This window comes from Hyperolius riggenbachi, chromosome 10 (assembly GCF_040937935.1).
Source record: "Hyperolius riggenbachi isolate aHypRig1 chromosome 10, aHypRig1.pri, whole genome shotgun sequence".
NCBI classification, from domain to species: Eukaryota; Metazoa; Chordata; class Amphibia; order Anura; family Hyperoliidae; genus Hyperolius; species Hyperolius riggenbachi.
In genome coordinates, this window is record NC_090655.1 from 247433772 (window position 1) to 247459393 (window position 25622).

Below are 25622 nucleotides of genomic sequence, written 5' to 3' on the forward strand. Positions count from 1 at the left end.
ATCCCTCAAACACCCCCCTGCCCACCCCCCAGACCCCTGTGTGCACCCAATCACCCCCCTAATCGCCCATCAATCACCCCTGTCACCACCTGTCACTGCTACCCATCAGATCAGACCCTAAGCTGCCCCTTGCAGGCACTCAATCACCCGCCCACACCCTCAGAACGTCCTCAGACCCCAGCCCTGATCACCTTGCCAGTGCATTGCTTGCATCTATTCTCCCCTCTAATTACACCCTGATCACCTATCAATCACCCCGTCACCCCCTGTCACCACCTGTCACTGCTACCCATCAGATCAGACCCTAAACTGCCCCCTGCGGGCACCCAAATACCCGCCCACACCCTCAGATCACCCTCAGACCCCGCCTGAACACTTCTCCAGTGCATTATTTACATCTGTTCTCCCCTCTAATCACCCACTGATCACCCATCAATCACCCATCAATCACCTCCTGTTACCACCTGTCACCCCCTAGCACACCTACCCATCAGATCAGGCCCTAATTTGCCCCGTATGGACTCCTGATCACTCGGCCAAACCCTCAGATCCCCCTCAGACCCCCTTCCGATCACCTCCCCAGTGCATTGATTGCATCTATTCTCCCCTATAATCACCCCCTGAGACACCCATCAATCACCTCCTGTCAACCGCTAGCACACCTACCCATCAGATCAGGCCCTAATCTGCCCCCTGCGGGCTTCTTATCACCCGGCCAAACCCTCACCCGCCCAACCGCAGTGACAGAATTTTTTTTTTCCTGATCACTGCTGGTCTCTACAACCTAATTGTGGCTGAGACCAACCGTTATGCCACACAATACGCAACCGCCAATCTAAGAAGCTACCATGCCCAGCCTTTTCGGAGGAAACCACTCCAAGTTTCCGAACGTAACATTTTTTTGGGGCCTTCTCCTTAACATGGGTCTAGTCAAAAAGAATGTATTGCGGTCTTATTGGTCTACGCTCCCAATACATCACATACCCATGTTCTCTGCTGCCATGTCCAGGTCACGATTTGAGAACATCCTGCGCTTCCTGCACTTCAGTGCCAATACAACCTGTCATTTAAGAGGCCACCCTGCTTATGACCGGCTCCACAAAATTCGGCCCCTCATAGACCACCTGTCATCAAAATTTGCAGATGCTTATACCCCTGAACAGTCATTTTGAGGCATTTGGTTTCCAGACTACTCCTCACGGTTTTGGGCCCCTAAAATGCCAGGGCAGTATAGGAACCCCACAAGTGCCCCCATTTTAGAAAGAAGACACTCCAAGGTATTCCGTTAGGTGTATGATGAGTTCAAAGAAGATTTTATTTTTTGTCACAAGTTAGTGGAAAATGACACTTTGTGGAAAAAAAAACAAAAAAAAAAAAAACAATAAAAATTAGGGATGGGACGGTGAATCCACGAATCCCTCGAATATTGGGAAATATTTGAGACGCCACTTTCCACTAAACGAATCCGCCGAATCCCGACGCTGCATCGCCGTGCATCCGCCGCTCGCACTTGACTTCCTCCGACCCCCCCCCCCCCCCCCCCCCCCGCGCCTCCTCCGTCCGCACGCATACATTAGTATCAACTCACCTATCCAGAGCGGAGCGCAGAGCGGCAGACCTCTTGCTGACTTCCTGGTTCCCTCTAGTGACGGCTTTTACAATGACGTCATCAGTATAAGCCGGTCTGGCCACTAGAGGGAACATGGAAGTAACGAAGAGGTCTGCCGCTCTGCGCTCCACGGGAAAGGTGAGTAGATACTTATGCAGGGGTGAGCGGAGGAGGCACGGGGGACAGAGGAGGCCGTGGGGCGTTGGGGGTGAGCGGAAGAGGCACGGGGGGGGGGGGGGCGGGCGACCTACCTACCGGCCACTATACTTGCCTACCTACAGGCCCCTATACCTACCTACCTACCTAAAGGCCACTATGCCTACCTACCTAAAGGCCCCTATACCTACCTACTTAAAGGCCACTATACCTACCTACCTAAAGGCCCCCTATATGTACCTTTCTACCTAAAGGCACCTATACCTGCCTACCTACATACCTACCTATACTTAAAGAGACACTGAAGCGAAAAAAAAATGATGATATTATGATTTGTATGTGCAGTACAGCTAAGAAATAAAACATTACGATCAGATACATCAGTCTAATTGTTTCCAGTACAGGAAGAGTTGAGAAAGTCCAGTTATCTCTATGCAAAAAAACTATTAAGCTCTCCGACTAACTTAGTCGTGGAGAGGGCTGTTATCTGACTTTTATTATCTCAACTGTAATTGAACTGTTTACTTTTCCTCTGCTAGAGGAGAGTTCATTACTTCACAGACTGCTCTGAAAGACTCATTTTTAATGCTGAGTGTTGTGTAATCTGCACATATTATAGAATAATGCAATGTTAGAAAAAACACTATATACCTGAAAATAAAAATGAGAATATTTTCTTTGCTGCTAATCTTCTAGTAATTATTCATAGTACACAACCAATTCATTATATCATATATTTTTTTTCGCTTCAGTTTCTCTTTAAGGCCCTGTACCTTGCTACCTATACTGAAGGTCCCTTTACCTACCTAACTATACTGAAGGCACATGTACCTTACTACCTATACTGAAGGCCCCTATACCTAGCTACCTACCTATACTGAAGGCACATGTACCGTGCTACCTATACTGAAGGCCCCTATACCTTGCTACCTATATTGAAGGCACACGTACCTTGCTACCGATACTGAAGACACATGTACCTTGCTACTGATACTGAAGGCCTCTATACCCTGCTACCTATACGGAAGGCCCATATACCTTGCTACCTATGCCTGGGTACCTATACTGCGGGCAACTATACCACAGATCGCACAATTCTTATGTGCAGGATTCGTTAGATTCGGGATTCGAAAGGTTCGAGATATTCCAGAACCTTTTTAGATTCGGATTCGAAGAAATTGTGGATTCGTCCCATCCCTAATAAAAATCAATTTACGCTAATTTGTGACAAAAAATAAAATCTTCTATGAACTCACCATGCTACTAACGGAATACCTTGGGGTGTCTTTCTAAAATGGGGTTACTTGTGGGGTTCCTATACTGCCCTGGCATTTAGGGGCCCTAAAGCGTGAGGAGTAGTCTACAAACCAAATGCCTCAAAATGACCTGTGAAATCCTAAAAGGTACTCCTAGGATGTTGGGCCCCTTAGCGCACCTAGGCTGCAAAAAAGTGTCACACGTGGTATCGTTGTACTCCGGAGAAGTAGTATAATGTGTTTCGGGGTGTATTTTTACACATACCCATGCTGGGTGGGAGAAATATCTCTGTAAATGACAATTGTGTGTGAAAAAAATCTAATTTACAGAGATATTTCTCCAACCCAGCATGGGCATGTGTAAAAATACACCCCAAAACACATTATACTATTTCTTCTGAGTACGGCGATGCCACATGTGTGACCCCTTTTTGCAGCCTAGGTGCGCTAAGGGGCCCAAAGTCCTATGAGCACCTTTTAGGGTTTACAGGAGTGCTTACAATTTAGCACCCCCAAAATGCCAGGACAGTAAACACACCCCACAAATGACCCCATTTTGGAAAGTAGACACTTCAAGGTATTCAGAGAGGGGCATGGTGAGTCCGTGGCAGATTTCTTTTTTTTTTTTTTTTTTTTTTTTTTTGTCACAAAGTGTCATTTTCCACTAACTTGTGACAAAAAAAAATTTAAATCTTCTATGAATTCACCATGCCTCTCAGTGAATATTTTGGGATGTCTTCTTTCCAAAATGGAGTCATTTGGGGGGTATTTATACTATCCTGGAATTTTAGCACCTCATGAAACATGACAGGTGCTCAGAAAAGTCAGAGAGTCTTCAAAATGGGAAAATTCACTTTTGGCACCATAGTTTGTAAACACTATAACTTTTACCCAAACCAATAAATATACACTTATTGGATTTATTTTTTATCAAAGACTTGTAGCACAATAAATTTGGACAAAAATGTATACAGAAATTTTACTTTATTTGACAAATGTTATCACAGAAAGTTAAAAAAATCATTTTTTTGACAAAATTAATGTCTTTTTTGATGAATGTAATAAAAACTAAAAATCGCAGCAGCAATCAAATGACACCAAAAGAAAGCTGTATTAGGGACAAGAAAAGGACGTAAAATTCATTTAGATGGTAGGTTGTATGACTGAGCAATAAACCATTAAAGCTGCAGTGGTCTGAATGGAAAAAAGGCTGTGTGAAAATACTGTGGTCCTCAAGTGGTTAAAGGGATACTTAAAGGGAAGGTTCAGGGAGGGAGGTAAAAAAATAAAAATCAATATCCACTTACCTGGGGCTTCCTCCAGCCCGTGGCAGGCAGGAGGTGCCCTCGCCGCCGCTCCGCTGGCTCCCGGTGGCCGACCCGACCTGGCCAGGCCGGCTGCCAGGTCGGGCTCTACTGCGCTCCATGGCCTGGCACTTCTGCGTCCCACGCGGGCGCGCTGACGTCATCGGACGTCCGCCGGGCTGTACTGCGCAGGCGCAGAACTGCGCCTGCGCAGTACAGCCCGGCGGACGTCCGATGACGTCAGCGCGCCCGCGTGGGACGCAGAAGTGCCAGGCCATGGAGCGCAGTAGAGCCCGACCTGGCAGCCGGCCTGGCCAGGTCGGGTCGGCCACCGGGAGCCAGCGGAGCGGCGGCGAGGGCACCTCCTGCCTGCCATGGGCTGGAGGAAGCCCCAGGTAAGTGGATATTGATTTTTATTTTTTTACCTCCCTCCCTGAACCTTCCCTTTAAGCCCACCCAAAAAAGCAGTTTTACTTACCTGGGGTTCTTGCAGCCCCCTTTGCCTGTGCCATCCTTCCGCGACCCTCCAGTGGTGACCCCCGAAAGATGGCTTGTCAGAGGCTACAGTGCATGCCAGCCTTGAGCCTTGCTCACCCCTATCATGCTCCCGTGGCAGTAGTGGTTTACCTGTACTGCGCCGAATGCTGCCGCGTGGTAGGATGCGATGAGAAGGCGCGTGGCCGAGGGGTTACCGCTGCTGAGGGACGCGGAAGGACAGCCCAGGCATCGGATGACTGCAGGGGGCTCCTAGAAGCCCCTAAGTAAAACTGCTTTTTTTTTTTTCTTGTCTTTAGATTTCCTTTAACCAAAATGAATAAGTCCAGTGTCCTAACCAAAGGTCTCTTCTCTGTCTCAACATCTGGCCTGGTTGGGTATGTAGACAGAAGCAGGACGTGGGCTAGTGTGCCACCATGTCTGCAAGCTGCTAGCTGTAGCTGTAATGCAGGGATATTTTTGCACCTGGGGTTGTAGAGCTTTTCTAAGGGCCCATTCACACTTAAAAAGCGCAAAACTGTAGCGCTTAGTGCTATAGTTTTGCGCAGGTGACTTTACCGGGATTAGCGTAACAAAATCACTGTACACTCTCGTGATCAGAGCGATCGTGTTCAATGCTTTTATAAGCACTGTATTGCGATCGCTCAAGAATCGTGAAAAAATGCTGCAGGTGACATGTTCTGCAATTGCCATTAATCACGAAGCGATCGGCGGCAGTGAGATCACTGCCAGAGGGTTACACTTGTGCTTGCTCTTCGTCGATTAGTGGGAACCGCCCGCTAATCACCATGGTGTGAATGGGCCCAAAGGAAGGCTGATTGCAGCTAGTGATCCTTTCTTCTGATTGGACAGTAAGCTGCAGCCTGACCGCCTCCTTTTGCTTTGCTTGGACTAAACCAGACACCGGATATGTGAGGCTTGACTAGATGATACCAGAAGAAAACTGAACCATTCGAGTCGGTGAAAAGTTGAAATATTTTAACTGCTCCTTCTCTAGACCTTTTTGGAGATTGAGCGGACCTTCCATCCTAAATCCTGGGAGGTTTATGTATATATAGCACAGGCACTCCATGCTATTTAGCGGGATTCAGCCTGCGAAATGCTTCATCTGTAGGGATTCCAATGCAATTGTTGTTTTCAGCCTGTGTTATTTGGCTTCCTTGAAGGACAACTGAAGTGACAGTGATATGGAGGCTGCAATATCCATTTCCATTTAAAGGGAACCTTAACTGAACGGGGGGTAAAGAGTTTTACTTACCTGGGGCTATTACCAGCCCCCTGCAGCAGTCCTGTGCCCTCGGCGCCGCTCTGGAATCCTCTGGTCCCCCGCTGTCACTCAGTTTTGTTTTTGACGACTCACCAGTCGCCGGCCGCCATGCGTATTATTGGACGCATTCACCAATGCAATTAGCGCTATTGCGGACCGCAACGCGTACAAAAATACGCGTTGATGCAAATCTATGCGTGCGGAATGCGGCAACGCGTATTTTTGTACGCGTTGCGGTCCGCAATAGCGCTAATTGCATTGGTGAATGCGTCCAAAAATACGCATAGCGGGCGGCGACTGGTGAGTCGTCAAAAACGAAACTAAGTGACAGCAGGGGACCGAGGGCACAGGACTGCTGCAGGGGGCTGGTAATAGCCCCAGGTAAGTGAAACTCTTTACCCCCCGTCCAGTTAAGGTTCCCTTTAAGCAATTCCAGTTGCCTGGTTATCCTGCTGATCCTCTGCCTCTAATACTTTTAGCCATAGCCCCTGAACAAGCATGCAGCAGATCAGATGTTTCTGACATTATTGTCAGATCTGACGAGATTAACTGCATGCTTGTTTCTGGTGTGATTCAGACACTACTGCATCCAAATAGATCAGCAGGACTGCCAGGCAACTGGTATTGACTGATCTTCCTTGCCACCACGCTGTGCCAGATAATCGCTTGTTACAAAGGCATGTGCCTTGCGCTGTGAAGCTAGGGCATGTGAGTCGATGCTTGCCTCCCCGCCCCCAATGGACAGGTAACCCCATCAATCCCCTGCCTCTCAGCATGGAGATCAATGCTGCACTCACAACTGTGAGAGCTACAAACTCTCTTACACCATTGCAGTAATGGACTGTAGTGGCATAAGGATAGGAGCGATACAGCTTGAAGTCTGACCAGCATGGTTCATTCAATCTTACAAAATAGTCCTACAACGAACCTCCTAATCTTAAAAAAAAAAAAAAAAAAAAAAAGTTAGACCCATCAGTCTATGAGAGAGTTGTCTGTGTGACCGTAGTTAGACCGTAGGATTTATTTACAACTGTCTCCCACCTCCCTTAACTTAAGATCAACAGGTTCTAATAAGTCCAACTCACACCTGGGTCCTGAACCTCAACCCTGGACACCTTTAAATCCAAACTGAAAAGCTACCTGTTTAGTCTGGCATTTGTGATCACATAACCTTTCCCCCTGTACCCATCACTATGTATTGATTTGAGACAAGCTTATGTGCTTTGAGTCCTACAGGAGAAAACTGCTTTACAAATGTTATGTTGTTGTTAAACTCAGCCTGTCAGGCAGTCTCTGCTGGGAATATAGCGTGTGTACAGCGAATCCCAATCTGCTCTGAGTCCATGAAAGATCTGGACCGACTGATCATATTGGCGGAGAAGAACAGGCCGCGCCTATTGTTCTTCTCCTCCCCTCGCCCACTCCATGGTGCGCCCCAACGCTGTACCTCTTTCATAGCAACACTCTGCGTTACTAGCCTCTAGGCCAGGGGTCTCAAACTCGCGGGCCATTTGCGGCCCTCGATACAATATTTTGTGGCCCTCGCCGGCAAAAGCTTCCTTATAGTTCGCTTCAGTGCTCCCAAGTAAACCGCCGCATCCCCGCCGCTAAACGAGGGCTGCAGAACCCCCAAATCGCCCGGGGTGCAATCCGCCAGCATTTCCTGGAAGGGACAGAGCTTTCAGCTTCAGCTCTGCCCCTCCTGACGTCAATCGCCGCACGGATCGCCGCCTCTCCCCGCCCCTTTCTGTGAAGGAAGAGTGAGAGGGGCGGGCAGAGGCGGCGATGCGCCGCGATTGTGAAATTCCTTATGCGGCCCAGCCTCATCCTGACTTTGCCTCCTGCGGCCCCCAGGTAAATTGAGTTTGAGACCCCTGCTCTAGGCTAATGACACGTCTGTACAGCACTGGGCCCAATAAGCTCTATAGATTTTGCAACTAAAATTTTTATAGTCCTTCCTTAGGTGATATTTTTGCTTGTATATCATCTCAAGTGGCCCCAGAGGAAAACTTCTGTTATATTAATGTTGTTGCCAGTAGCCCTCTCACCCTTGTGCTTTCTATGTGGTGGAGGAATTCACACGATTCCCTTTCTCCTTCTTGTGGGGATTTATGACCACCTTGTTAGCACTTTGTATAATAGGTGGGGACTAACGATCTGTTTGTTTTATAGGGGAGGAGCTAACACTTCCTGCAAGTGGGAGCAGCATATCTACAAGTGGCCCTGAAGGCTTACTGGCGACCATGCTACCTGGTAACCAACTTTGCTTGCTTTGTTTTTTTTTTTTTTGTTTTTTTTTGTTTTTTTTTTGTTTTTGTTTTTTTTTGTTTTTTGCCCTTGGACTAATTCTTTCTCCATAAAGTGAGGTAAGGGAATGAGAAGCCAAACAATTAACCCTTTTCATTCACTGTAGCGTCCTTCCCAGCTCCTGACATCAGACTGCCTGACAAGGAGCATAATGGCTACCACTGCCTGCGCCACCATCAGCTCTAATCCGACACACAATCAGGTCACTTGTGCCATGTGATCACGTATTATGAGGGCATACGTGCATTTTGGGGTGGAGCTAGGTCACGTGAGCCTGCCTCGCCCTCCTGGAGGACAGGTGACCCCACCAATCCCCCGCCTCTCAGCATGGAGATTAATATTAATTCTTGCAGCAATGAATAATGCACAGCAACAAACTGCCAATTAAAATGGACAATCTCAGTGCTCCAGAAAATTCTAAAGGTGGGGGAGAGAGAAAGCGCTCCGATAGTGCATTAAACTAGATATGCCATTTAGACACCCTTAAAATTTTACACTTACAATTATATTGTCTGTGCCGTGCTATGCTCAGCCTAATCCAGCCTGGCCAGGGCTGGTGTAGATGTCTCATACGAGAGAGCATCCATCTGGAGGGAGCAAAATTTTAAGCATGTGTAAATTGCATACCTAGTTTAATGCACTTTTCTCCCTCCCCCACCTTTTCTGTTTTTATAGTTGCTGGCACCACCCAGCGCAAGAAAGCTCACTCTCTCTCTCTCTCCCTCTCCCTCTCCCTCTCCCTCTCTCCCTCTCTCCCTCTTCCTCTCTCCCGGGGATATTGGTCTTCATAATTGCTTGCATGCAAATTATCAAGACCCTCCCACCACAATGAAGTCTACCTGATCTGCATGCTTGTTCAGGGTCTGTGGCTAAAAGGCAGAGGATTAGCAGGGCAGCCTTGCAATATGCATTGTTTAAATAAATATGACAGCCTCTATATCCCTCTTTCTTTAGGTTCCCTTTAAATCAAAACTGAAGTCACTTGTTCAGTCTGGCATTTGTGACCACATAACTTTCCAATGTAACACATAACAAACCACAACTATTTACTGATCCGAGACAAGCTTATGTGCTTTTGGTGCTATGAAAGAAAAGCACTTAACAAATGTTATTGTTTAAAATATGCCAGTCAGGGCAGCCTCTGCTGGGCATCTATTGTATGTACTGCAGATCCTGATCCCCTCCCGTGAGTCGACAATATTTGGACTGGCGAAGAAGAGCAGGCTGAGCCTGTTAGAGTAGTGTGGATACAGAGGCGCCAAAAGGATACAAGTTTCTAAAAAGTTTAAAATATGAGGAGGCAGTGGTGGACTTCCTCCAAGCAGACACAAAAATTGCCAATGTGTTTGTTAAATACAACAAGTTTATTTACATACTCTGGGGGACAATGGAACTCGTTTCGCAGGTTTGATCCTGCTTCATCAGGCAATAACAATATGTGGTCAGTAGAAGAGCCAGGCACCTCTGTGGCAATAGGCCGAGCCTATTGTTCTGCTCCTTGGTGCTCCTGGCAGCGTTATTTGCTAAATAGCAACAGCTGGGCCCTCATTCAATTCACTTTTTCTCCTTGGAGATAATCTTTTGTCTTCTAGTAACTCAATTTTGAAGTGGTTCAAAAGTGTCATGAGCAAAAAAAAAAAAAAAATCATAAATGGCCAAGTTTTTTACAAAAATACAAAATTATAATTTTATTAACTCAAGAATAAAAAAGGTACCTCCCCATCAACATCTGATACGTGCTGGAAATGTGGTAAAAGCATAGGGACCCTATTTCATATGCTATGAGAATGCCCTTTAGTGATGCAATTGTGGTCAGAAATTGAGACTATAATTTGAAAAAATTACATTAATTCCTTCCGACTCTCACCACAACTAGCACTATTATTGATAGGCCTTGAAGATTGGAAAACCTCATTCGTAATATGTCACATCATTATGGTTGCTCAAAATGTTATCACAACAAATTGGAAATCTACGGAATCATTTACTCTATCCCACCTAATTGCCAAGGTATCCTATAATCTAACTATGGAACTTAAGCTTACTAACATATATTGGCTAAATCGACCTGGTGTAATAATCCCAAACTCCTGGAAGACACTATTTAACATTGAAAACAATACTGCTCCCTCCACCACCTTATTTGTTAACTATTATTTGTTAACTATTATTTAACTGAAGTTATAGATCAGTCTAATTTTTGTATTTCGCATATAAGATAATACTCTAATGATTGTTGATATCCCTCTTAGCTTTAACCTTCCTATAACATAACTTTAGAGGACGTACTATTCTTAATGCGTTACTACCAATTGTGGTTCATAGTGGAGCCACCCAACAACAGATCTGGGAAGTCTAGGTCCTGCTCAGCCGTAGCGGCCATGACAATGAACAGGACTGGAACTACAATCCCAGCTCATTATGAGTACAGCCTTAGATTAAAATAGACCAGATAGTATATCATCACAGTTGTGTAAAATATGATATAAAGCTCAGAGTGGTTAATCTAGAACTGTAAGGTTAAGATCTGTTAATCTTTACAATCGGAATTGTTATATAGCATTACTTATAGCATAATCAGTACAACTGTATTTCCAAATTGATGTCAACTACTTGTATGCTATAATAAATACAATAAAAATAAATGTTTAAAAAAAAAAATGATTAAAAAAGGTACAATAAAAGCGCATGGTTTGGCCACCCTGCCAAACACACAGCGAACACATCGCACACAGGTGCACCACACAATCACTCGTTGGATATGGTTATTGTGGGACAGTTATTGTCACTGTTTGGGACAGATGTTAGTTAATATGGACAATTGGCTCCTCAATTTGACTCACAGTAACCAACACTGTAGATAACAAGTAGCAGTTGTGTCAGTAAAGAACAGCAAGCAAGCCTCTCTGCATATATTAAGCACGGCACATACAGCAGCAGAAGCCAAGGCAAAAAAGCAGCAGCAAGCTTTCACAGCAGACAGGGAGCATATGTCAGGTCTCCACGACAGTTCCAGCAGCGCAAGCTGACTAACGAGAAGTGGCAACAGGATCCCCCTGTATATCACATGGACACACAAGTTCCAACCTGTACAAAGCATGTCATATGCGGATAACTGTTACATGCGTGCTTATCTCACCATATCCTCATCTCATTCAGCGAGAATAGTTGACTGGAGTGATCACCAGATAGCTGAATCGGCCAGAGCGCAACGTCCATTGAAGTTGATAGACAATCCACGATGTGTGGATGCCCCGTCGTGGGACACGGATAGAGGCTGTGGCAGGCTAGATGGTGGAAATGCCTGCACAGGCCACCAAGGCAGATGACAGCGTGAGCATCTCCGTGCCATGCTGTAGTAAGGCGGCGTGGCGTCCCATGTGAGTGAGCGGCTCCCTACTGCAGTTTCGCCGCCTTCCGGCTTCGTCTTCTGTTTAATATAATTTTCCTGCTTGCTAGTGGCTATAAAGGCATTTTATTGGTGAGGTGTGAAATGATCACCTAGGAGAAAACGTAGGGGAAAAAGTGAATTGAATAAGGGTCTATACGTTACTAGCTTCTAGGCCAGGCATGGGCAAACTTGGCCCTCCAGCTGTTAAGGAACTACAAGTGCCACAATGCATTTTCCTTTATGAGTCATGACTGTGGCTGTCAGACTCCTGCAATGCATTGTGGGACTTGTAGTTCCTCAACAGCTGGAGGGCCACGTTTGCCCATGCCTGTTCTAGGCTAATGATATGTCTGTACAGTGCTGGGCCCGGAACTTTCACCCAAGGGAGAGAGTCCCAATCTCTAGAGAGATTCTGCCAGAGGTTTTGTCATCCATTCTCCCTCCCTAATGCTGGGAATACACTATGAGATTTTTCAGCAGATTTACTGACTGATCGATTTATTGATCGATTTTTCTGATAGATTTCCATTCACTTCTATCAGAAATTGATCAGGAAAACGATCGACAATCAGATTGGACCTGTCGGAAATGTTCTCTCAAATCATCTATATGCCAAAAAAATCTCATGATGTATTCCCAGCATAAGGTGATATTTTAGTTTTTATTGCCTCCTGCTGGTTCCATGGGGATTACTGGGGAAAATCATGTTAAAAGTAATGCTGGGAATACATGAGATTTTTTTTTTTTTTTTTTAGCAGATTTACTGTCCGATCGATTTACTGATCGATTTCCATTCACTTCTATGAGAAATCGATCAGAAAAACGATCGAAAATCAGAGTGGACTTGTTGGAAATGATCTATCGAACCATCTATCTGACAAACAATCTCATGGTGTATACTCGGCATTAAAGAGGAACTGTAACCAAGGATTGAACTTCATTCCAATCAGTAGCTGATACCCCTTTTCCCATTAGAAATCTCTCCCTTTCTCAAATAGATCATTGGGGGTCTGTATGGATGATTTTGTGATGAAATCCCTTCCACAGTGTGATGTCCTGATAGTTTGCTGTCTGTGAACCTCGTCATAGCCATCCTATCCCTGTGCTCTCTGTGGTGGAGGGCTTCACATAGCAGTGTATGGTTTCTCTTCTACTCTTGTTGGGGATTTACATTGAATCAGGATGCTTTGTTGCCTGCCCAGGACCGCACAGTGCCCGATTTTGGCACCACCATAGACCGTGATGTTAATCAGGCCTATAGCAGAGCAGGAGGAATTTCTGTGAAATCCAGTCATTCAGGTGCCACCAATAGCTGGACCCCAAATTATGTGATCAAAAGATAATGAGGTAATCAGTAGGGGGTATATTTATATTGCCCTACATTGCCTAGTGCTGGGAGAGCCATCTCTTGCCATCTCCCTGCGCCAGAATAACCACTGCTGGGAACATATGGATGCATTTATGCCCACCTTGTTGGTACTTTGCAGTGAAAGGGGGTGGGACTAATGATCTGTTTATTTTATAGGGGAGGAGCTAATGCTTCCTGCAAGTGGGAGTGGCATATCTACCAGTGGCCCTGGAGGATTACCGGGGACTATGCTACCAGGTAACAACTCGTTTAAACTCCTTTAACCCTTTCCAATCAGTGTAGTGTTTGCCCTCCACCATCCCTCATCTCCTGATGTCTGACGAGGAGCATAATGCGCCGCCATTTGATATAATTTATCAGGCCCCTCAGATGAAAGTGTTTGATCTTCCCTAGAACAACCTTGTACCGCGTAATCAACGTATTGCGGCGGCATGCATGCATGCATTGTGGGGCAGAGCTAGCAGGTGATAATGTCATGCTGCACTGAAGGTTTGGGGATGTCATGCTGCATCTCCTGGCCTTGTCTGATGAAGGTCCATTGATTTAGTGCCAGTGCCTTTATTTCTCCATATTTGCATCCATTGATGTGATGATCTCTTGGTTTTGTCTGGTGAAGGTCCAGTGATGGTCAGGCTGCATTTCTTGGCCTTGTCTGATGAAGGTCCAGTGATGGTCAGGCTGCATTTCTTGGCCTTGTCTGATGAAGGTCCAGTGATGGTCAGGCTGCATCGCATGGCCTTGTCTGATAAAGGTCAGGTGATGATGTCATGCTGCATCTCTTGAATGAAAAAAATAATATATAAATCTAAATATATATATACACACACACACACACACACACACACACACACACACACACACACACACACACGCACATTTATTTTACGAAAATATGCAAAATACAAACATTTCACGGAGGAAACGTGAACATCGTACAGAAAAATTCCCCAAAATAGCATACACTGAGAAAAATTCAGCCTATATAGCTACAGAACGCATCTATAAACTCTATGTAGTGGGGTCAAAAAGGAATTAACCCTCAAGGCTATCCAGTATTTTTAACATACTTATCACAACATCTGAACTAATATAACCTGTAATTGTCACTTAGAACTAGAATAATTGAAATCCAACAGGATCAAATAGTATCTTGCTGTGTATCAGAGAGCAGCAAAGTTACCTTTCCACATTATAAGTCCGTGCACAATCGGACTCCTCATTGCACAAAAGACGCCTATCCAGGAGAGATCCCTATACCCATGAGCTCCTTATATTTATCAGAACTTTGGAACTCCATCCATGGATTCCATATAGCCCTGCACTTGCCAAAATTATCCATGGCCAGTAGAATGGATTCCTCAGCCTCCTAGTCCCCTAAATGATCCATTCACGAACTGTGGGAGGTGAGGGATCCCTCCATTAAGCTTTTGGCTGCATTGAGCATATGCGGTATAGCCATGTTTTTATATTTTTTTAACAGATAGGTGGGTCATATGCAAGAGTACATGACACAGATCATCTCGTACTTCTATCTCAGTGACTTGCTTAATGATATCTTTCCTCTAACCAGAAATGTCTTATCACCTTACATTGCCAAAAAGATGTAATCGAGACCCCGTCTCAGAGCACCCTCTCCAACAACAGTCTGGAGAATAAGAATCATAGATTTTGGCTAAATGATCTGGAGTGTGGTACCAGCATACTAGCAATATATAAGAACTTTCCTGAACATGTGTACTTATCGACAGGGCTGTGGAGTTGGAGTCGAGGAGTCGGAGCAATTTTTGGTACCTGGAGACGGAATCCGGACAAAAATGCGCCAACTCCGACTCCTAATGAATTTAAACTGTAATTTAAAATAGAAAATATGATAAAATGTTATATTTCTCAGATAAGTTATCATAAATCATTTATATATACTGTAATAGCTCTGCAAAAAGTCCACAAAAATGAAATAAACCAATCAAAAAATAGTTACTTGTGCTGCTTCAATAATGCAGTCCCCGTATTTTTAAAGTCAGATACACATATCTGATTGTGACTGTACAGTAGATATGATGTGTACACAGGAATCTTTTATATATACTAAATAACATCTATGCTGTAAGAATAAAGCCTGATGTGTAGCTGTGTCACTAATAGAGATGGTCAATGAGATGGAAATAATTATGCGCTGATGCAGGTTTATGCAAATGTATGCACTCTCTTTGCTCATGAAATCAAATCATTTGATATGTTGTTAAAATTTGGTTTGGTGACTACAAATTAAAAGGTACCTGAGAAGGATGAACAGAAAAGTTTTTTTATACATACCTGGGGCTTCCTCCGGCCCCCTTCAGGCTTATCAGTCCTTCGCTATCCTCTTCCACCACCTGGATCTTCTGCTATCAGTCCCAGTAATTCAGCCAGTCAGCGCAGTCAGTCTGTGTGCCGCTTCCACAGCCAGGAGCGTTCTGCATCTGCGCAATAGTGCTGTGCAGGTGTACATTCCTGGCGGTGAGTGTGTGCATGCGCCTGGGCCCATAGCAGAAGATCCATGTGGCGGAGGAGGACAGCGAGGGACTGATTAGCATGAAGGGGGCTGGAGGAAGCCCCAGGTATGTATAAAACTTTCCTCTGTCTCAGGTTTACTTTAAGTTACACAGTAGTACTATACTCTCTACTATACTCTACATATGCACTTCCCACAGAGCTGCAGGGAATCCACTGAGAATGCTGTGCACATTGATTGCAGAGGTGTTGTCTATCACCCATAAACCTGGTTCAGATTGTCCATGAAGAATGTGTAATAGAGGAAGAATCCCCTGCAGAGTACCTGCACATCACTCTTACATGTACCCACAGTTACATTGCCTAGGGCCTGATAGATGTTCTTTTGTTCCTGTCTTCTACAAGTACTCTTACCAAGGACTAGACTAAAAGTATTAGAGGCAGAAGATCAGCTGGCTAGCCAGGTAACTGGTAGTGTTTAAAAGGGAATAAATATGGCAGCCTCCATATCCCACTCACTTCAGTTGTATTTTAAAATTCCCACGCGTTGGCAGTTAACTACTTTAAAGAGAATCTGTATTGTTAAAATCGCACAAAAGTAAACATACCAGTGCGTTAGGGGACATCTCCTATTACCCTCTGACACAATTTCGCCACTCCTCGCCGCATTAAAAGTGGTTAAAAACAGTTTTAAAAAGATTGTTTACAAACAAACAAAATGGCCACCAAAACAGGAAGTAGGTTGATGTACAGTATGTCCACACATAGAAAATACATCCATACACAAGCAGGCTGTATACAGCCTTCCTTTTGAATCTCAAGAGATCATTTGTGTGTTTCTTTCCCCCTGTTCTCATGCACTGAAGTTTCAGGCTGCTTGTTTCTTCCTGCAAACAGCTTTGCCCTTGTCTGAATTTCCTCAGTATGTGAAAGCCCAGCCAGCTCAGAGGAGGATTTATCCAGCTTGTAAAAGATAAGAGTGAAGCTGCTCTAATCCTAAATAACACACAGGCAGTGTGCATAGAGGGCCTGGAAGGGGGAGTTCATAGCAGAACCACAACACTGAAGAACTTGGCAGCCTTCCAGACACAGGCTGACAAGTCTGACAGGGGAAAGATACATTGATTTATTACAGAGACAGTGATAGTAGAAAGTGCTGCAGTAAGCCAGAACACATTAGAATAGCTTTTTGAACTTGTAGGATGATAAAAAACAGGATGCAATTTTTGTTACGGAGTCTCTTTAAGACCGCTCCATGCCAATGGGCGTGGCCGCGGCGGCAGCCCCAGGACCGCCTAACGCCAATTGGTGTCAAGTCCTGGGGCTGCAGTTTGAGACTGTTAGACAGCGTAATCGCCGCCTATTTACATGTACAGCGCTGCGATCGGCAGCAGCGCTGTACTAGGGACAGCCGTGTGACACGGCTGTCCCCTCCATAGGCTGGACAGCGATCGGTTGTCATAGGCTGAAGCCTATGACAGCTGATCACCCTGATTGGCTGGCGATGGGAGGGAGGGAGCCGGGGTTTATGGTTACATAGTTACATAGTTATTTTGGTTGAAAAAAGACATACGTCCATCGAGTTCAACCAGTATAAAGGATTAAATATAAAAAAAGTGCAATTTTTATAAAAAAAAAAAAGCTTTATATATAAAAAAACAAACAAATGTGGAGCGATCAGACCCCACCAACAGAGAGCTCTGTTGGTGGGGGAAACAGGGGGAAATCACTAGTGTGCTGTGTTGTGCGGTCCTGCAGCTTGGCCTTAAAGCGGCAGTGGCCAATTTAGGAAAAAATAGGCTGGTCTTTAGGGGGGTTTAAAACTTCGGTCCACAAGTGGTTAAGAGATGCATTTCATGTTACATACTTTCAATCAACAAGATTGTAATATGCAAATTAGAGGAGTCGGTGGAATACTAACCTGAGGAGCCGGAGTCGGTGGATTTTTGTACCAACTCCACAGATCTGCTTTTCAAGGCAGAATGAGTGAGTCTGAGAATTTTAGTCATTTAGGCTGTAGTAAAGGAGATGCCTAAATCCTTCTCCCATTCCTGTAAGAAAAATGGAGTGCCCAGACATTCATTATCGGCAATCTAAAATAGTTTGGGACCTTAGATGAACAATTTCTCCCAACCCCCCCCCCCCATGTCCTTAATGGCTTTAAGTGGTTCAAGTTGTCCCCTCCCCCCCCCCCCCCCCCCCATGTGTTAAGTGATGCAAGCTCGAGAAATTAAATGGGAAGGACCGATACTCTTCACGTATTTCCTTCAGGGACTTAAAGTCATTACCTTTTAAAAAGTGCTCTTGGCCTTGTCTGATGATGATGGAGTTATGCTGCATCTCTTGGCCTTGTCTGATGGTCAGGTCATGCTGCAGCTCCTGGTCTTGTGTCTGGGAGCAGTGTGCCCCCTCTAAGGGAGATGATGCCTATCCTGATGTTAAAGCACACCTGGAGTGGGAGGAATATTGAGGCTTACATAATTATTTCCTTTTAAACAATGCAGATTTCCTAGCTGACCTGCTGTATAATTCTACATCAACTTAGAATTATTTGCATATTTTATGTAAGGTAGAAAGTTGGCACTGAGCCACAACTTTGTATCCATGGCACATTAATATTGGTTATCAAAAACGCCTATAGACGCCCACTGTAGGCAAAAGTAGTTTAGGGTGGTATTTGTGTCATAAGTATTGCAGTGCTCATAAATGGCCACTAGAAAGCACTGGCTCATACAGATAATTTTGAATGGCAATTTACCTGTACCTGTAATCTTAAAGAAGAACCTTAGCCAAGCATACTGTGATTAAGTTACATTACTTATGTTAATTAAAATAGATAGGTAATATACTGTAATCTCTTACCCACCCTGTTTTAAAAGAACAGGCAAACTTTTGTGATTTCATGAGGGCAGCCATCTTTTTGGTTGAAAAGAGGAGACAGGCAGCTTGAGTTCATACTGTCCTGTGTCCTGATCATCCCTCCCAGCTGCACGCGCTAGGCAATGAGAACAATAACATCAGAAATCCCATCATGCTTTGCACAGCATCAGGGGGAAAATGCCTGGGCAGTTTTGTTTGATGGGGCGGAGCTTAGCTTCTGTGCAGCTAATAAGGCTTTGATAAGAAAAACAAACCTCTGATGCTGTGAACCTGTTAAAGAAACATCACGCTTTTTCAGTGCTGCTGAGTAGATTTTTAGTCTGGAGGTTCACTGTAACCACTTTACTTTCCAGCTACAGTATATTCACATCGGTGCAGAGCTACTGTAAAAGCTACACAATGTGAATATTAGTCTGTAGCTATTAACGAGCACAGCGTATGTGCAAGCACGCGCCTGGGCTCATTAGCCCCCCCCCCCTCCCACAACCTACACTAAGCAGTGATCCCCTCCTGGGGGTCCGATTTCCCCCCCCCCCCCCCAAATTCCATGATCAGGCAGCAGAGCATGGTCTTAAGGACTCTCGTCTGTCCTTGTTCCTGTGGGTGATCGGGCTTTCCTCTGTACACTACCACTATCGGCCTTGCTGTGCACAACGGATCGGGGATCTGGCTATCTTTGGGAGAGGAATAGGGAAGCACACCTGGCTTCCTTTTGGGGGCAGGAATAGGGAGGTGCACCTCAAACCTGGGGTGGGGGATAGGGAGGCACACCTACCTACCTTTTTGGGGGGGAATAAAAAAGCACATCTGGCTACCTTTGGGAGAGTTGTCATAACTGCTCTGTCCATAAGCAGGAAGTCTAGATGTGAAGGGATTTAGCAGCATCCTAAGCACTCAGGCATATAGGGTACCATTTTTCCCGTGACAAGAGGTAGAATAGCTGTTGGGGTGTTTTTAAGTGGAGGCTGCTGCCATCTAACAAAAAAATTGAGCCAAATGAAATATAGAACTGAAAAAAAAAAGTTGGTTTTAAAATGGTTACATTTGGGAAATTTGCAGCCAACCCTAACAAGTCTGTATATTACCAATTACCTATGATTGAATAGCCCTACATGCCTACTTTAATAAAATGGTGATAGTTGTGGCATTTTTCCTGATTAGACAATTAGGGAGTTTTCATTATTAACACAGTATAAGGAGAAAAAAGTACACACTTTAAAGAAACAAAATGCCTTTATTTCAAAATAAAATACCTTCACCTTACATTGTACCAGCAACATTATTTGTGTTAAAATATGTATAAATAAAATATGAAGTCTTTTTCTACATTGGCACTGTTTATTTTCAAACTGTAATAGATGGAAACAGAGAAATAGTTATTGTTTGTCTTTTTTTTTTTTTGCCCCCTTTAAAATGCATACAAAATAAAACAATTCTTTGCAAATAGTACCACCCAAAGAAAGCCTAATTGGTGGCAAAAAAACAAGGTATAGATCATTGAGGTGTGATAAGTAGTGATAAAGTTATTGGGGAATGAGTGGGCGGAAATGTAGAAAATTGCTCGGGTTATTTAGGGGGAAACCTCTAGGGTAGGTAAGTGGTTAAAATAAAATAAAGTTTTTAGATACTTACCTCAGTAGGGGGTAGGCTCCGGATGGATCAGAGGCTTCCTACACCCCTCCTGTGCTGGGACCCTCTAAGAAATCTTTGACATTAAAGACAAATATTGCTCTGACATGCTCGCCTCCATCTACCAGTGCCACTGCACTCTATGATCTCACATTGCCTGTGCAGTAGAACAGAGCCACTTGTTCATAGCTTTTTTTTTTTCTCATTACATAAGCTTCTCTGTGCTCTCGTGCAGACATAAACCCACTGGCATGTGCGCAGTGTAGCCATGCTTATACACAGAGGGGAAAGGGTACCAGCCGGTAGTGTAGGGGTCGCAGAGGGTCAGGGGTAGCATGTCCGCTAGGTAGAGGAGGGTACTGGCAGACTGTGTAGGGGTCGTGCATGAGCAGCTCTGTGCTCTTGTGCAGACACAAACCCACTAGGGTGTGCGCAATGCAGCCATGCTTGTACATGGAGGGGGACACACCCACTAGGATGAAGATGGTACCGGCTGGCAGCGTGAGGATCGGGGGTAGCACTACTGCTTGGATGAAAAGGGTACCTACTGGCAGCCTAGGGGTTGTAGAGGATCGAGGGAAGCATGGCAGCTAGGATGAAGAGGGAACCGGGCTTGAAGCATAGGGGTCATGGAGGATCGAGGAAAGCACGGCTGCTAGGATGAAGAGGATACCGGCAAGCAGCGTATGGGTTGAGAAGGATCAGGGGGAGCACGGTTGCCTGGTGGAAGAGGGTAATGGCCGGCAGGCTAGGGGTCAGGGAGGATCGGGGGAGCACGGCCACTAGGATAGTAAGAGTAACGGCCGGCAGCGTAGGGGTTGCACAGTATCAGGGGGAGCAAGGCACTAGGATAAAGAGTACCAGCCAGTAGTGTGGGGGTTGCACAGGATGGGGGGTGGGGAGCATAGCCGCTAGGATGAAGGGGGTACCGGCTGGTAGTGTAGGAGCCACAGTGGATCGTGTTGAGCACAGCCAATAGGATAAGGAGGGTACCAGCAGGGTAAGGTTCACGGTGGATCGGGGAAAGCTTGATCGTTAGGATGAAGAGGGTAACGGCCAGCAGCGTAGGGGTCGCGGAGGGTTAGGGGAAGCACGGCCGCTAAGATGAGGAGGATTCTGGCAGACATTATAGGGGTTGTTCATGAGCAGCTGCGTGCTCTTGTGCAGATATAAACCCACTAGGGTGTGCGCAATGTCACGCTGGTACACAGAGGGGAGTATGGCTGCTAAGTGGAAGAGGGTACCGGCCGGCAGTGTAGGGGTCGTGAAGGACCAGGGGGAGCACGGCCGCTAGGTACCGACAGGTACATAGGGGTCATAGAGGATCGGGGAGAATGGCCTCTAGGATGAGGAGGATACTAATTGGTAGCATAGGAGTCACAGAGGATTGTGGGAAGCACGGCTGCTAGGATGAGAAGGGTACTGGCAGCGTAGGGTTTGTGGAGGATCGGGGGGAGCACAGCTGCTATAACAGAGGGTAACGGCCAGCAGCATAGGGGTCATGGGGGATCGGGCAGCACGGCCACTAGGATGAGGAGGGTAATGGCTGGCAGCACAGGGGTGATGGCGGATCGGGGGGAGCACAGCCGCTAGGTGGAAGAAGGTACTGGCCGGTAGCGTAGGGTTCAGAGTATGGGCCACTGCACACCAAAAACCTCTGTTGTTGTCCCTGTTACCATGGCAGAACTGTGGGACTGGGTTGTCCCCGTTGCCATGGCAGGGTTGTGTGACTGTTATCCCCGTTGCCATGGTACAACTGTGTGACTGTATTGTCACCGTTACCATGGCAGGGCTGTGTGACTGTTGTCCTTGTTGCCATGGTAGAGCAGTGTGACTGTGTTTTTTTCCCTTTGCCGTGGCAGAGCAGTGTGACTGTGTTTTTTTCCCTTTGCCGTGGCAGAGCTGTGTGACTGAGTTGTCCCTGTTGCCGTGGCAGAGCTGTGTGACTGAGTTGTCCCTGTTGCCATGGCAGAGCTGTGTGACTGTGTTGTCACCATTACTATAGCAGGGCTGTGTGACTGTGTTGTCACCATTACTATAGCAGGGCTGTGTGACTGTGTTTTCCCTGTTGCCATGGCAGAGCTGTGTGACTGTGTTGGGCTGCCTTCACACTTATCCCTGCAATTTTCGAACTTGTTTTTCCATGTTTTTTTTGTATTTGCAACTCGGTGTCTTGTGATTTATTTATTTATATTTGGTTCGCATTTTCCTTTAGTTTCATTGCGTTTTTTTAAGCAGTTTTTCAGAACGCGTTTTCCAATGCATATCACTGAAGTATAACTTACACGATCATGTATCTAACTTCAATATTGGATGCTATTTTCGTGTAACAACGTGCTCACGTTTTCTCCAACAGATGGACGCAATCTTGGAAAACCCCCAGAGGGACCTCCAATCATATTATCAAATTATAACACAGGAAATACCAGCGTCCCATATCGCACTCCAAGAGGAAGGCCTATTAACAAGAACAGACCTAAACTTTGCTACGAGTATCGACCGGACCCTACTAAACCAAAAATTAGACCCATATATAACCCCAATTACATTCCCCAGCAACCTCCCACCACATCTCCAACCACTGCTCCGGGAGAACAGAAGACATTTCCATGCCCTCAGTGTGGTAAATGCTTCGCCTTTAAATACCGTCTTAACACCCATCAGAAAATTCACTCTGGCGAGCGTCCTTGGTCATGTTCAGAGTGTGGGAAATCCTTTATGTGGAAATCGTATCTTAAAGCACACCAGAGAGTGCACACCGGAGAGAGGCCTTTCTCATGTTCTTATTGCCAGAAGTGCTTCAAGACAAAGGGAGACCTCATTATACACCAGAGGATTCACACTGGCGTGCGCCCCTTTTTATGTTCAGAGTGTGGGAAGAGTTTCATTATCAAGGCACACCTACAGACGCACCAGAGGAGTCACACCGGGGAACGCCCTTTCCCCTGTCCCGAGTGTGATAAAGCATTCGTCACGAAAACTGACCTTGTCGCACACCAAAGGCGTCACAAGGGGGAGCGCCCTTTCTTGTGTTCAGAGTGTGGGAAGGATTTCATTGATAAAAGAGACCTTCACCACCACCAGAAAATCCACAAAAACGAGCGACCTTTTGCCTGTGCTGTGTGTGGGAAAAGTTTCAACTACAAAGGGGCCTTTATTGCTCACCAGAGAATTCACATTGGGGAGCGTCCGTTTTTATGTTCAGTGTGTGGGAAGACTTTCATCTCTCGGGTAGAGCTCCACCGACACCAGAAAACCCACACGGTCGAGAGGCCTTTTTCATGTCCAGAGTGTGGGAAAACGTTCAGCGAGAAAAGACGTGTGATCATTCACCAGAAATGCCACAGAGGTGAGCGTCCATTTACCTGCCCAGATTGTGGGAAGTGCTTTGCCCAGAAAGAATCCCTCCTTGAGCACCAGAGAGGCCACACGGGTGAGCGTCCATTCACATGTCTAGAGTGTGGGAAATGTTTCACTCGTAAGAGATCCCTTTTCTCGCACCAGAGGAGTCACACAGGAGATCGGCCTTATGCCTGTTCAGAGTGTGGGAAGAGTTTCAGCATTAAGGGAAACCTTCTGACCCACCAGCGCAGCCACACCGGAGAACACCCTTATTCCTGTTCAGAGTGTGGGAAATGCTTCATCCGGAAAGCTCATCTTGTTGCGCACCAGAGAACCCACACAGGCGAGCGGCCCTTTGCATGTCCAGAGTGTCGGAAATGTTTCACTCAAAAAGCTCATCTGTTTACGCATCAAAAGACGCACACCTCCTGAGATGGGTAACGTGGATGGGGGCACTTTACAAACGTGATTGTTCTGCTAGCGGCAATATTCTATGATGGAGAAGAGACTTGCCTACATGGTTGCTCTGCTTAAGGTGGTCTAGTGGGCGGAGTCACCCGCTGTCTTCTGTTGCGTCATCGGGACTTGAGCGGTGAAGTTTTCAGCATCTTTCTGATTACTCCTAGAACTGATAATAAAATAAAATGAAAAACTTATCTTAAAAGGGCAGTGCAAGGGAAATAATTACTGCTGTACGTTCCTTGAGTGATGGCTGTAATGTACCTTTAAAATATAACCTTTATTGGGTATACATTAAAATCAAAAGGTCACAAATAGTAGTAAATCTATATGCTTGTACATGCCATGCATGAAACAAATTGGACCAGTAATGTAGCAGGTTCCCACTGGGGGGTGGTGCTACTTCTATATGAGTTTACCGTAACATTTCTTGGCCTATTATATCTGTACAAAAAAAAAAAAGTTCACGTACTGTACAGATCAGAAATCTAGCCTACATGTTTCGCCCAGAGAAAGGGCTTTGTCGGAGGACGCAAGCTTGCAATTGTGAATAAACATACACAAAATAGTGGTGCTCATGACTGAAAATTCACGACGGCTAACTTTTTAGCATTGCTCACTATAATCTCAAATGACTTAAGTGAGGGAAGTCGACTTTTTTCACCTAGAAGCTTATGTTTAATGAAAGAATCCAGTCCCGGTTTGCTGATCTCGCAGGTTTCCCACGGCGGTTCAGCCCGCTTCAGCCCTAGATTGTGAGCGCCTCTGGGGACAGTTGTTAAGGAGTGTCCGGTGTACTTTGTAAAGCTCTGTGGAATGTCGGCGCTGTATAAATGCTTAATAATAATAATAATTAATAATGTGTACACTGCAAAGCGCTGCAGAAAATTTGTAGTCAGCATATAAATGTGTTCTAGTAATAATAAAAGGGCATGTAGTATTCACTTGGACGGAAGGAGTCTTTACTTTATGTTCACTTTTTCACAAGATTGGGTTTATTCATTTGTATATCTCTGTTACCATCGACCCTTAAAGTGGATCCGTGATAAACTTTTACTCATTGCATAATTGTGCCGCTTACATATAGTTTATAGGGCGTTCCTCAAGCCAAATACTTTTTTTATTTGTTTTAATACCCTAATTCCCTAAACTAAACAATCCTCGTCCACAGCTCCTCCAGCGCCTAGGCATTTTGAGTCCCATGTAGCAAGTGCTCATGGGAGGTCAGTTTTTAGAGGAGGAGGCTTTTCCCAAAGGAGGATGAGGCGTTACCAGCCAGAGATTTCAGAGCCAAGGGGGTGTAGAGGAATGGAGTTGTCACAGGCTGAGGGGTGGAGATGCAGAGCAGCTTGCCTGTGTAATGATGACAATCAGAATATGGCTGCTCTCGTATCACAGGATTACCGAATCCTATACTATTGAAGCTGTTTGCAGCTAGACTTACTGTGTAAACTATCTAAACTTTAGATAAGATATACTGTATAGACACGTTATTTGTTATAGTTCGTTTTTCATCTCGGATCCACTTTAAAGCGGACCTGAACTTCCTCTCTGCTGTAAAAGATACGCAACCTCATAATCTTTAATTAGCTGATACAAATCCTGCAATACATCTGCAGTTTGTCTACTTCCTGCTTTCAAGAAAGCAGACATAGGCTTAACATCCTG

At 45.4% G+C, this 25622-nt stretch overlaps 1 protein-coding gene across 1 annotated transcript in view; it reads left to right on the top strand.

Moving 5' to 3' along the window:
- Window positions 1-25622, top strand: part of LOC137537047 (uncharacterized) — a 134527-nt gene that overhangs the window by 18903 nt on the left and 90002 nt on the right. The window contains exons 7-8 of the mRNA XM_068259196.1: window positions 8260-8340; window positions 13311-13391. Coding sequence (XP_068115297.1) covers window positions 8260-8340; window positions 13311-13391 — 162 coding nt within the window. The remainder of the gene's footprint in view (window positions 1-8259; window positions 8341-13310; window positions 13392-25622) is intronic.